This window comes from Lepidochelys olivacea (genome assembly GCF_965140295.1).
Source record: "Lepidochelys olivacea isolate rLepOli2 genome assembly, chromosome: 17".
Lineage (NCBI taxonomy): Eukaryota > Metazoa > Chordata > Testudines > Cheloniidae > Lepidochelys > Lepidochelys olivacea.
Window position 1 is genome coordinate 79,883 of NC_140427.1, and position 13,083 is coordinate 92,965.

The 13,083-nt window shown below is 44.2% G+C and overlaps 1 protein-coding gene across 1 annotated transcript in view; it reads left to right on the forward strand.

The window, feature by feature from the left end:
• Positions 1 to 9,296: 9,296 nt before the first annotated feature.
• YWHAE (tyrosine 3-monooxygenase/tryptophan 5-monooxygenase activation protein epsilon) overlaps positions 9,297 to 13,083 on the forward strand; it is a 56,908-nt gene continuing 53,121 nt past the window's right edge. The window contains exon 1 of the mRNA XM_084651023.1: positions 9,297 to 9,488. Within this exon, the coding sequence (XP_084507149.1) occupies positions 9,425 to 9,488 (64 nt within the window). The 5' untranslated portion in view covers positions 9,297 to 9,424. The remainder of the gene's footprint in view (positions 9,489 to 13,083) is intronic.

Below are 13,083 nucleotides of genomic sequence, written 5' to 3' on the forward strand. Positions count from 1 at the left end.
CTCAGTCCCCGGAAAAATCATGGAGCAGGTCCTCAAGGAATCAATCCTGAAGCACTTACATGAGAGGAAAGTGATCAGGAACAGTCAGCATGGATTCACCAAGGGAAGGTCATGCCTGACTAATCTAATCGCCTTCTATGATGAGATTACTGGTTCCGTGGATGAAGGGAAAGCAGTGGATGTATTGTTTTTTGACTTTAGCAAAGCTTTTGACACGGTCTCCCACAGTATTCTTGTCAGCAAGTTAAAGAAGTATGGGCTGGATGACTGCACTATAAGGTGGGTAGAAAGTTGTCTAGATTGTCAGGCTCAACGGGTAGTGATCAATGGCTCCATGTCTAGTTGGCAGCCGGTGTCAAGTGGAGTGCCCCAGGGGTCGGTCCTGGGGCCGGTTTTGTTCAATATCTTCATAAATGATCTGGAGGATGGTGTGGATTGCACTCTCAGCAAATTTGCGGATGATACTAAACTGGGAGGAGTGGTTGATACGCTGGAGGGCAGGGATAGGATACAGAGGGACCTAGACAAATTGGAGGATTGGGCCAAAAGAAATCTGATGAGGTTCAACAAGGATAAGTGCAGGGTCCTGCACTTAGGACGGAAGAACCCAATGCACAGCTACAGACTAGGGACCGAATGGCTAGGCAGCAGTTCTGTAGAAAAGGACCTAGGGGTGACAGTGGACGAGAAGCTGGATATGAGTCAGCAGTGTGCCCTTGTTGCCAAGAAGGCCAATGGCATTTTGGGATGTATAAGTAGGGGCATAGCGAGCAGATCAAGGGACGTGATTGTTCCCCTCTATTCGACATTGGTGAGGCTTCATCTGGAGTACTGTGTCCAGTTTTGGGCCCCACACTACAAGAAGGATGTGGATAAATTGGAGAGAGTCCAGTGAAGGGCAACAAAAATGATTAGGGGTCTGGAACACATGACTTATGAGGAGAGGCTGAGGGAACTGGGATTGTTTAGTCTGCAGAAGAGAAGAATGAGAGGGGTTTGATAGCTGCTTTCTACTACCTGAGAGGTGGTTCCAGAGAGGATGGTTCTAGACTATTCTCAGTGGTAGAAGAGGACAGGACAAGGAGTAATGAATCATAGAATCATAGAATATCAGGGTTGGAAGGGACCCCTGCAGGTCATCTAGTCCAACCCCCTGCTCGAAGCAGGACCAATTCCCAGTTAAATCATCCCAGCCAGGGCTTTGTCAAGCCTGACCTTAAAAACCTCTAAGGAAGGAGATTCTACCACCTCCCTAGGTAACACATTCCAGTGTTTCACCACCCTCTTAGTGAAAAAGTTTTTCCTAATATCCAATCTAAACCTCCCCCACTGCAACTTGAGACCATTACTCCTCGTTCTGTCATCTGCTACCATTGAGAACAGTCTAGAGCCATCCTCTTTGGAACCCCCTTTCAGGTAGTTGAAAGCAGCTATCAAATCCCCCCTCATTCTTCTCTTCTGCAGGCTAAACAATCCCAGCTCCCTCAGCCTCTCCTCATAAGTCATGTGTTCCAGACTCCTAATCATTTTTGTTGCCCTTCGCTGGACTCTCTCCAATTTATCCACATCCTTCTTGTAGTGTGGGGCCCAAAACTGGACACAGTACTCCAGATGAGGCCTCACCAATGTCGAATAGAGGGGAACAATCACGTCCCTTGATCTGCTCGCTATGCCCCTACTTATACATCCCAAAATGCCATTGGCCTTCTTGGCAACAAGGGCACACTGCTGACTCATATCCAGCTTCTCGTCCACTGTCACCCCTAGGTCCTTTTCCGCAGAACTGCTGCTTAGCCATTCGGGCCCTAGTCTGTAGCTGTGCATTGGGTTCTTCCGTCCTAAGTGCAGGACCCTGCACTTATCCTTATTGAACCTCATCAGAATGGTCTCAAGTTGCAGTGGGGGAGGTTTAGGTTGGATATTAGGAAAAACTTCTTCTCTAGGAGGGTGGTGAAACACTGGAATGCATTACCTAGGGAGGTGGTAGAATCTCCTTCCTTAGAAGTTTTTAAGGTCAGGCTTGACAAAGCCCTGGCTGGGATGATTTAATTGGGGATTGGTCCTGCTTTGAGCAGGGGGTTGGACTAGATGACCTCCTGAGGTCCCTTCCAACCCTGATATTCTATGATTCTATGATATGATGAGTCTGCACAGTTTCAAGGTTATTTTCACAACCATGGTGATTAGTGAGAGAAATTTTTCTTAATTAAATTTTAAAGTGTACAAGTTAAGTCTGTGGAAAATTCTATGGCCATAGAGTTCATAGTGGGCATTGACTGTTGTGGAGAGTACTTATGGGTTAGATGTGGCCATTCCATCATAATTACTAATGAGCTGCGGGGCCATCTGGTTAATAGATCTAGGCTTTGGGTCCCATAAAGAAAGTCTTAGTGTTCATTTTATTTTTTAAAAGGTGTGTGTTTAGCAAAGGTAGCCTTAAAAGTATAAACTGATGCAAAAAGAATGAAACAATTAAAAGCACCGCTATGGCCTACTCCTGCAGTACGAGAGTGGGAAGACAGAAATCAGATACTCCCCATTGCCACCACCATTACACACTTTATGTAAAACAGTTAGTTTAGTTTGTGGGGGTATACCAAAGAATCATTTTACTAATCCTCCCACCCCTTGAAACCTTAGTCTAGCCCTGTATATAGCGGTGTGAAAAGGCATGGGCACAAACTGGCTATAGTTGAGGGGCGGTAGCGCACAACTTTTTTTTTTCCTCAGTGTATTCCTATGGCTAGTGTTGCTTGATATTTTCAATCCTCTGAGTATACTCATTTATTACCACCACCACTGCTGCATAGAGAGCTTTCCAACCAGTGCCTCTGGAGCAGTGGTGGGCAACCTGCAGTCCCTCAGGGTAATCCGCTGGCGGGCCACGAGACAGTTTGTTTACATTGACCGTCTGCAGGCTTGGCTGCCCGCAGCTCCCAGTGGCTGCGGCTCGCCGTTTCTGGCCAATGGGAGCTGTGGGAAGCAGCGCGGGCCATGCTGGCTGCTGCTTCCTGCAGTTCCCATTGGCCAGGAACGGCGAACCGTGGCCACTGAGAGCTGCAGGCGGCCATGCCTGCGGATGGTCAATGTAAACAAACTGCCTCGCGGCCCGCCAGCAGATTGTCCTGGCAGGCTGCAGATTGCCCACCACTGCTCTGGAGTGTATATGGAGGACATACCAAATACTCCCCACAAATACACCCTCCCCACCACCAGGTGCTTCCAGATGTGCACAAAGAATGGCCGGCCTCGTTGTATACAGTAGTAATAAGCCATTCCTCATTCTTCTTGTTATTCCCTTGCTTATACATCTAAGGACAGTATTTGTTCTTTCAGCCTCCACGTCACACTGAGAGCTTATGTTCAGCTGGTTTATAAGTCCTTTTCTGAATCAATAGGTTCCAACATACGGTCCTTTATCCTATAAGTGTGACCTACGCTCTTGGTTCCTAGATGCTCTAGCATCTAGCTAAAGTAAAATGCATATTGTTGAAGGGAGTCCACCCCACTATTGTAATTACAGGTTTTGCATGCAAGCTTCACAGAAATGTGTGTGCGCATGAATGGCTCTTCTCACAATGCTCCTGAATTTAGGGAAATATTAGCCCTTTTTTCAAATCGGGAAACTGAGGCACAGAAACTAACTTAGGAAGGCTAAGACAGAACGAGAAACACAGTCCAGATCTCAAATACCAGTCTAGTATCTTAACCACAAAACCAAGTGAGAGACAAACTTATGATCCATATATTTAAACATACAAAAAAGATTAAGAGGTAACTTGATTACAGACTATAAAATACTTACATTGGGAGCAGATTTCTGATAGCAGAGGGCAGGGCTCTTTAATCCAGCAAACAAAGGCATAACAAGATCCAGTGGCTTGAAGGTGAAGATTTAAAAATTGTGTTTTATTTCCATTCTGAATTTGTCAAGAGTAATTAATGAGGACTGTAATCACATATATTACTTGAAATCCTTAAGCCAGAATTTGATGTCTTTCTAAAACATACTGTTGGTTCAACCAGAAGCTGTGGGCTTGATGCAGGATTTATTGGTTGAAATTCTATAGCATGATGATAGGGAGATGATTGTAATGGTCTTTTCTGGTCTTTAAATTGCTGAGAGGGCCCTCTCAGCCCACCACCTAAGGGATCTGATGCCAACCCTATAACTACAAACTGCAGGAGCATTTACTAACTGCTGCCTGTGAGAATCAGCTACCAAGCAGGCTGAACTGGAGAGGAGAGTGGTGAAAAGGTTGATCAATATGGGAAGGAGAAGAGTGGAACTAGGGTTTGTTTGTTTATGGGAGAGGGAGAGTATCTTACCTAGGGAGTGTTTTGTGTATCAACAACTGCAGTAGAACATTTTAAGAGAGCCCCTTGTTTAAAAATGTTGCAAGCATATCCTATGGCAGTGATTCTCAACCAGGGGTACCCTTGGGAGTATGCAGAGGTCTTCCAGGGGGTACTCAACTCATCTATATATTTCCCTAGTTTTACAACAGGCTACATAAAAAGCACTAGCAAAGTCAGTACAAACTAAAATTTAACACAATGACTTGTTTATACTGCTTTATATACAGTATACTCTGAAACGTAAATACAATATTTATATTCCAATTGATTTATTTTATAATTATATGGCAAAAATGACAAAATAAGCAATTTTTCAGTTAACAGTGTATTGTGACACTTTTGTATTTTTATGTCTGATTTTGTAAGTAAGTAATTTTTCAGCCAAGTGAAACTTGGGAGTACACAAGACAAATTAGACTCCTGAAAGAAGAAAAGGAGTACTTGTGGCACCTTAGAGACTAACATGTATTTGAGCATAAGCTTTCGTACACGAAAGTTTATGCTCAAATAAATTTGTTAGTCTCTAAGGTGCCACAAGTACTCCTTTTCTTTTTGCGGATACAGACTAACACGGCTGCTACTCTGAAACCTGAAAGAGACAGAGTGGGAGTTTGTTTTTTAACCCTTCCTCTTGAGTTTTGCCTCCATCTGCTGGACTGCAGCAGCACTGCATTCCTGATTCTCTACCTCCATCTAATAATAATAATGACGGAGGCTCACTGCTCTCCATAATAGATAGCTTGTGAGTATGATAATGTATTTCACAAATGGCTGGGGTCTCCAGATTAACTGGATGGTCAGTAACTGAAAACTGGTGATTTTTCCTATTAGGACAGACTAAGGATTCTGTGTGCAAAGTCTGCCTCCCTTCCAGCTCCTTCACCAGGAATGTCAGTGCCGTCTGCTACTTACTCACACCTACCACTGTTTTCCATTAGCAGTGGAGAAAACCAGGCTAGTCCATACCACAAGCTCATCTGAGCCAGCAAATATCCAAATATGTGGAAGCCCCAGCAAAAAGTTCAGGCTACATTTCTCTGCTCCCAGCATTCTCTGCCTATATATCAGCATGGTGGGATGATTCGTATGAATGCAATGTTAAAAATCAATGGTTATAACATATTTAAGAATGATGCAATGAGCATATATATTAAAAATATTACCTGTTTCTGCATCACTAAGTGCTCAGAAGAAAATAATCTTGAATACTAATGGATCAGTGTCCTAAGAGATTAAAGCACAAGATGTGGTACTACTTGGTGTCTGTTACAGACCACCAAATCACATGTGGAAACAGGATGACCAGCTGCTTAATCACCTATCTATAACCACTAACAAGTACTACAAAAAACGCTCAGTGACCACAGGGAATTCCACGGGGGTCTCATGCAGCCAGTACTAAAACAGCCTAAGAATTTCTAAAAGTTAGTGAAAAGGAGTACTTGTGCACCTTAGAGAGTAACAAATTTATCTGAGCATAAGCTTTCGTGGGCTACAGCCCACTTCATCGGATGCATAGAATGGAACATTTAGTAAGAAGATTATATATATATACATACAGAGAACATGAAAAGGTGGAGTAGCTTTTATGTATATAAGAACATAAGAATGGCCCTATTGGGTCAGACCAAAGGTCCATCTAGCCCAGTATCCTGTCTTCCGACAGTGGCCAGTGCCAGGTGCCCCAGAGGGAATGAACAGAACAGGTAATCATCAAGTGATCCATCCCCTTTCGCTCATTCTTAGCTTCTGGCAAACAGAGACTAGGGACACCATTCCTGCCCATCCTGGCAAAAAGCCATTGATGGAACTATCTTCCATGAATTTATCTAGTTGTTTTTTTAACCCTGTTATGGTCTTAGCCTTCACAACATCCTCTGGCAAGGAGTTCCACAGGTTGACTGTGCGTTGTATGAAGAAATACTTCCTTTTATTTATTTTAACCCTGATGCCTATTAATTTCATTTGGTGACCCCTAGTATATATATTTGGATCATAATTGTTTTGAGCTTTTTGCAACTGGCCTTTTAAACCACCGTGTGTGTGTGTGTGTGTGTGTGTAAAATACACACACACACACAATGGTTTAAAAGGCCAATTGCAAAAAGCTCAAAACAATTATGATCCAAATCAGCTGGCTGAGAGAATTTAAAAGAAAAATTTGAATGATAATTGGGAATCATTTATTCACACTTTACTAGATGTCTCAAAAGCCATCCTCAAGAAAGAAGGCAGCACTGATTAAAAAAATAACCTGGCTTAGTGGGGAAGTGACAGCTGCACACTCTCTCTCTAAAACAAATGGAAGATAGGTAAAGCTGATAGAAAAGGAGTACTTGTGGCACCTTAGAGACTAACCAATTTATTTGAGCATGAGCTTTCGTGAGCTACAGCTCACTTCATCGGATGCATACCGTGGAAACTGCAGCAGACTTTATATACACACAGAGAATATGAAACAATACCTCCTCCCACCCCACTGTCCTGCTGGTAATAGCTTATCTAAAGAGATCATCAAGTTGGGCCATTTCCAGTACAAATCCAGGTTTTCTCACCCTCCACCCCCCCCCCCCACAAATTCACTCTCCTGCTGGTAATAGCCCATCCAAAGTGACAACTCTGTACGCAATGTGCATGATAATCAAGTTGGGCCATTTCCTGCACAAATCCAGGTTCTCTCACCCCCTCACCTCCCTCCAAAAAACACACACACAAACTCACTATCCTGCTGGTAATAGCTCATCCAAAGTGACCACTCTCCCTACAATGTGCATGATAATCAAGGTGGGCCATTTCCAGCACAAATTCAGGTTTTCTCACCCCCCCCACCCCCATACACACACAAACTGACCACACCACACGATCCATTGTCTACAGCCAAGCTCTGCGATACAACCACATTTGCTCCAACCCCTCAGACAGAGACAAACACCTACAAGATCTCTGTCAAGCTTTCTTACAACTACAATACCCACCTGCGGAAGTAAAGAAACAGATTGATAGAGCCAGAAGAGTTCCCAGAAGTTACCTACTACAGGACAGGCCTAACAAAGAAAATAACAGAACGCCACTAGCCGTCACCTTCAGCCCCCAACTAAAACCCCTCCAACGCATTATTAAGGATCTACAACCTATCCTAAAGGATGACCCAACACTCTCACAAATCTTGGGAGACAGGCCAGTCCTTGCCTACAGACAGCCCCGCAACCTGAAGCAAATACTCACCAACAACCACATACCACACAACAGAACCACTAACCCAGGAACTTATCCTTGCAACAAAGCCCGTTGCCAACTGTGCCCACATATCTATTCAGGGGACACCATCACAGGGCCTAATAACATCAGCCACACTATCAGAGGCTCGTTCACCTGCACATCCACCAATGTGATATATGCCATCATGTGCCAGCAATGCCCCTCTGCCATTTACATTGGTCAAACTGGACAGTCTCTACGTAAAAGAATAAATGGACACAAATCAGATGTCAAGAATTATAACATTCATAAACCAGTTGGAGAACACTTCAATCTCTCTGGTCACGCAATCACAGACATGAAGGTCGCTATCTTAAAACAAAAAAACTTCAAATCCAGACTCCAGCGAGAAACTGCTGTATTGGAATTCATTTGCAAATTGGATACTATTAATTTAGGCTTAAATAGAGACTGGGAGTGGCCAAGTCATTATGCAAGGTAGCCTATTTCCCCTTGTTTTTTCCTACCCCCCGCCCCGACGTTCTGGTTTAACTTGGATTTAAACTTGGAGAGTGGTCAGTTTGGATGAGCTATTGCCAGCAGGAGAGTGAGTTTGTGTGTGTGTGTGTGTCCCTGGGAAAAAAGGGGAGGGGGTGAGAAAGCCTGGATTTGTGCTGGACATGGCTCACCTTGATTACCATGCACATTGTAGGGAGAATGGTCACTTTGGATGAGCTATTACCAGCAGGAGAGTGAGTTTGTGTGTGTATGGGGGTGGGGGGGGGTGAGAAAATCTGAATTTGTGCTGGAAATGGCCCACCTTGATTATCATGCACATTGTAGGGAGAGTGGTCACTTTGGATGGGCTATTACCAGCAGGAGAGTGAATTTGTGTGTGGGGGGGTGGAGGGTGAGAAAACCTGGATTTGTGCATCGATGTAGCTCACGAAAGCTTATGCTCAAATAAATTGGTTAGTCTCTAAGGTGCCACAAGTACTCCTTTTCTTATTGTAAATGAGTAACACGGACAGATGTTCCCTGCCGCCCCTCAGAGCTCAAGGGCTATGACAAAATGCAACAGGTGAATGAACACACAATGGGTGTGAGGGGACAAGGGATTAGTAAAAATAAGTGTGTTGGCATAAATCAGTAGGCTCAGTGGTCACTGTAGTTACAGGTATGTATCAAACAAACCCACAACTCACTGCCAAGGAACCCTTACCCATCCCAATATTTCAGTGTGAGGGGCCTTTCAGGCCCCCTGGCACATCTGGATGCCCAGGCCCTTGTCCCTCCCATTTCCCAGTAGCGCCAGAGGCCCCTTACTCCCCATTACCCATGCCAAGGGCCCTTTACCCCCTATATCGTGGTGCAGGGGCCCCTAAACTCCCATTTAACCCCTCAGGCCCCCTCTCTCCTTCATTTCCCAGGAGTGCCAGAGGCCCCTCATGACCCCCTCCCCCATATATCAGTTCCAGGGGACCCTCAACCGTTATATCCCAAGAGTGTCAGCAGCCCCTCACGCTCACACCGCCATCACAGTGCCAAGGACCCGTCCCCTCGTAGCCCAGCCACAGTTCCCTTCCCGCACGCTTCCGGGGCCTGGCAGCCGCAGGAGACTTGACGTCCCATCGGACCCCACCCCTGAGTCTCTCTCCTCCCGCCGGTTGCCAGGGAGCCACTGTTGCCATGGTGGTGCGCGGGATGCGCATGCGTCCGCTGGCGGAAGTACCCGGATATAGCAGGAGGCGGCGCTATCGCCGCCATCTTTGCCAGGAGAACAGTGAGCTGGTAGCGGCTGAGCATCCCGGACTCATCAGCCTTCATCCACCCCGTGTAGTCCCCGTCGCCGCCCCGTCTCTTGGACATGGACGATCGGGAGGACCTTGTGTACCAGGCTAAGCTAGCTGAGCAGGCTGAGCGCTATGATGGTGAGAGCCGGGAGGACGGGCGGGCCGGGTAGTGCCGGGGGAAAAGGGAGGGAGCGGCCACAAAATGGCGGCGGCTGGGCAGGGGGGCAGAGGCGGCGAAGGGGGGGCATGAACAAAATGGCGACAGGGATTGTCCCGCGGGTTGAGGGAGCCAGGAGTAGGGGACTAGGGTGAACGGGCGGCCTAGCCCTGGGGGTTGGTATCTCGGGTCGGATGTGGCGGGGGTCGGCGGCGGCAAAAGCTGGGAATAAAATGGTGGCTGGGAAGGGCGAGTAGGGGGAGGGGACCCACCCCCCGGCTCGATGGAGCCCGACAAAGGGATTCTGCGTCCTTTCTTGTGCCGTCACTAGTGCGAACAGAGGTGGTTCCTCTTACTCGAGCCCTGCCCAGCACCTGGCCGAAGACGGCTGGTTCAGAGTGGCTGAGCCCCGTGTAGTGGGAGCCAGGTCACTTCGTCGCAGTCAACGTCCAGTCCCCGTCCCCCCCATCTGTGATCGGGGTGCCTGGCCCTTAGTGGGCCCTTCTTTACCTTCTCCACCTCCTTCCCAGACCTGGCCCTCGAAGGTGCCTCTCCCTTTTTTGCCCATCATAGTTTAGTGATGTGTCTTTTTAGGTTATCGATTTTTTTTTTTACCTTCTGTACTCCCCTGGCATAGGCTATGGAGTTTATTAAATACAATGTACTTCTCCCTGCTTGAAGTAAATGTAAATCTTATTAGTCTTTCATTTTACGCTTAAAATTATTGTAATTTAGAATGCTGTTTTTCCTAGGCCTTGTATTTTTTTCTTTAAAGTTCATGGGCTATGCTGATTAAATATTTGTAAGGTGTTAAATATTTCTGAGCACTGAAGGTATTCTTCCTGAACCTACACGTAGGTAATATATGCTATTGGTGGGATTTGAAAAATCTGTTCGTCATGCTTACTTTAAACCCTTACCTCTCATTTAAAACTAAATTAGATTTGTCACTTGTGAGTGAAAACAAACTGAACGTGAAAGTAGTGCAAACCTATAGAATACAGGCTTTCTGATCGGTAGGCAGTCCATTCTGGTGCCTTAGTTGCTGCTCATAGCTTTCCCAAGTGACAAGACAAAAATTGATCAGGATCTTTCCTACCATTACTGCTGTTCAGAAGGGGAGGGAACTAGGTCAGGTTCTCTCTGGAGCTACTACCATTAGCAATATATGCAAGTACTGGAGGAATATATTGCGGGGGCGGGGGGAGGACATAAAATGGAGCCATAAGAAGTGATAAGTCAAGGAAATGCTTTCCTTTGGAATAGCCATGAGGCTGGGGGCGTGCTACAACAGTGGTTATCAAGTGGGGGTCTGTGTACCCTTGGGGGTACACAGGTTTTCCAGGGTCTACGTCAACGTAGATATTTGCCTAGTTTTACAACAGACCACATAAAAAGCACTTGCAAAGTCAGTACAAACTAATATTTCATACAATGACTTGTTTATACTGCTCTATATGCAGTACACTGAAATGTAAGTACAATATTTATATTCCAGTTGATTTATAATTGTGTAAAAATGAGAATGTAAGCAATTTTTTTAGTAATAGTGTGCTGTGACACTTGTATTTTGTTAGGTTTCAGAGTAGCAGCCATGTTAGTCTGTATTCGCAAAAAGAAAAGGAGTACTTGTGGCACCTTAGAGGCTAACCAATTTATTTGAGCATAAGCTTTTGTGAGCTACAGCTCACTTCATCGGATGCATTCAGTGGAAAATACAGTGAGGAGATTTATATACACACAACATGAAAAAATGGGTGTTTATCATGCACACTGTAAGGAGAGTGATCACTTAAGATGAGCTTTGATGTCTCAATTTGTAAGCAAGTCATTTTTAAGTGAGGTGGAACTTGGCGGTATGCAAGACAAATCAGAATCTTGAAAGGGGTACAGTAATCTGGGAAGGTTGAGAGCCACTGTACTAGAGTAATTCAGAATTAAAATACTTCTTCTTTCCAGTAGCTGTAGAGGGATTTAAAACATTGGCTATCTTGTAGACAGTAACTGATACATAAGGCCTTGTTGACGATACTCGGTTACATGGTATATTGGCAAATCATAGTGTAGATGCAGCATATATTGGCAAAATCACATTTTGGTGGTATAACTACATCAACACTAGGGTTTTTGCTGGCATAGATATGTTGGTTAGGGGTGTGATCTTTTTTTAAATTTTTCTCCTTCGTGGTCCTAACCAACCTAGCTATGCTGGGAAAACTTACATGTAGATCAGGCCCAATTTGAAGCCCTGAGCAGGGACTGTGAAAAGCACTTGTAGGTATTTCTCCATCCTTCTCCATAGCTTTTTGAGGAAGAGGTATGTATCTGCATGGCATTTCCCTTAGTGTCTGGTAATTTTTCAAATTCTGCTATAGGCATCTGCAGTGCAAAGTAACCAGCCTTCCTGATAGGCAAATCCTACAAATTAATATTTTAATTTTTACTGAGAAGATTCCCCATCTCCTTTTTGTGCCTCTATGAATGTCTGTTCAGGAAAAAGGAAGCAGAAACTGGATAGTTCAAGAGGTGAAAGGTTATGCATTATTACACAGTGGTATGGCTGGTAATGAGATTTTCAGTTAATCAGGCTTTGCTAGAATGCAACATTTTTCTGTAGAGTCCAAAGCAATTTGTTGGAATGGCTTTGTAAAACAAAGGGACAATGTCAGGTTAAAATTATTGTTAGAAATGCGTTTTTTATCTGTGCTTACCTTGCCATATTCATTGCATATTTGGGGAATACATGCACCTACATTCCAATATCCAGTATTGTGATGGTATCAACAATGCAAAAAGATGATGAAATAAGTAGATAATCTTGATTTGTCATGAGGATGTGAAGACAAATGCAATGACTTCTAAACTATTTAGATATCTATATAACACTTTTTATCTATAGATCTTGAAATGTATCATTTCAGTTTTACAGATGGGGAAACCGAGGCATAAGGATTTGGAAATGGTTTGTACAAGATCACACAGTAGGTTGATGTCAAAGTTGGAAAGAGACCCCAGGTTTCCTGACTCCCAAATCTTGTGCCCTGTCTATTAAGCCATGCTCTCTCCTAGGGTTTTTATAAACTGCTTACCAAATAATGCATCTTGTAATGTAACTAATAAAACACAAAGCGTGCCAATTCTTGGAAGATCTCACTGGTTTAAAGCTGTTACCTCAAAGTAAAGAATAACCTACTTGAAATGACATCGTTGATACAAAACATTGTTTGGGAAACAACTGGTAAATGAGATCTGACCAACTGACTGACTTAGCCAAAATCAAGGTGAATTGATTAAAATCATAGGTTGTAGTTTTTGTTAAATTTTAATTGTCATTGCACTAGAGACATATCTTGTTCAGGCGATGAGATTGCTTTGTCTGTTAATGCTGTTTCTTCATTTTACATACTAACTGTGTTTTGTTGTGTATCAAACTGAAGCTTTATTGTGTTACACTAAATAAGACCATTCTTAAATGTTCATATTGGTTGAACATAAATGTCTTGTGAAGGTAATAAATATTACAGAATATCACTGAAGCAAAGACCTTAGTAGGATATGGGTAAGAACATTATACAG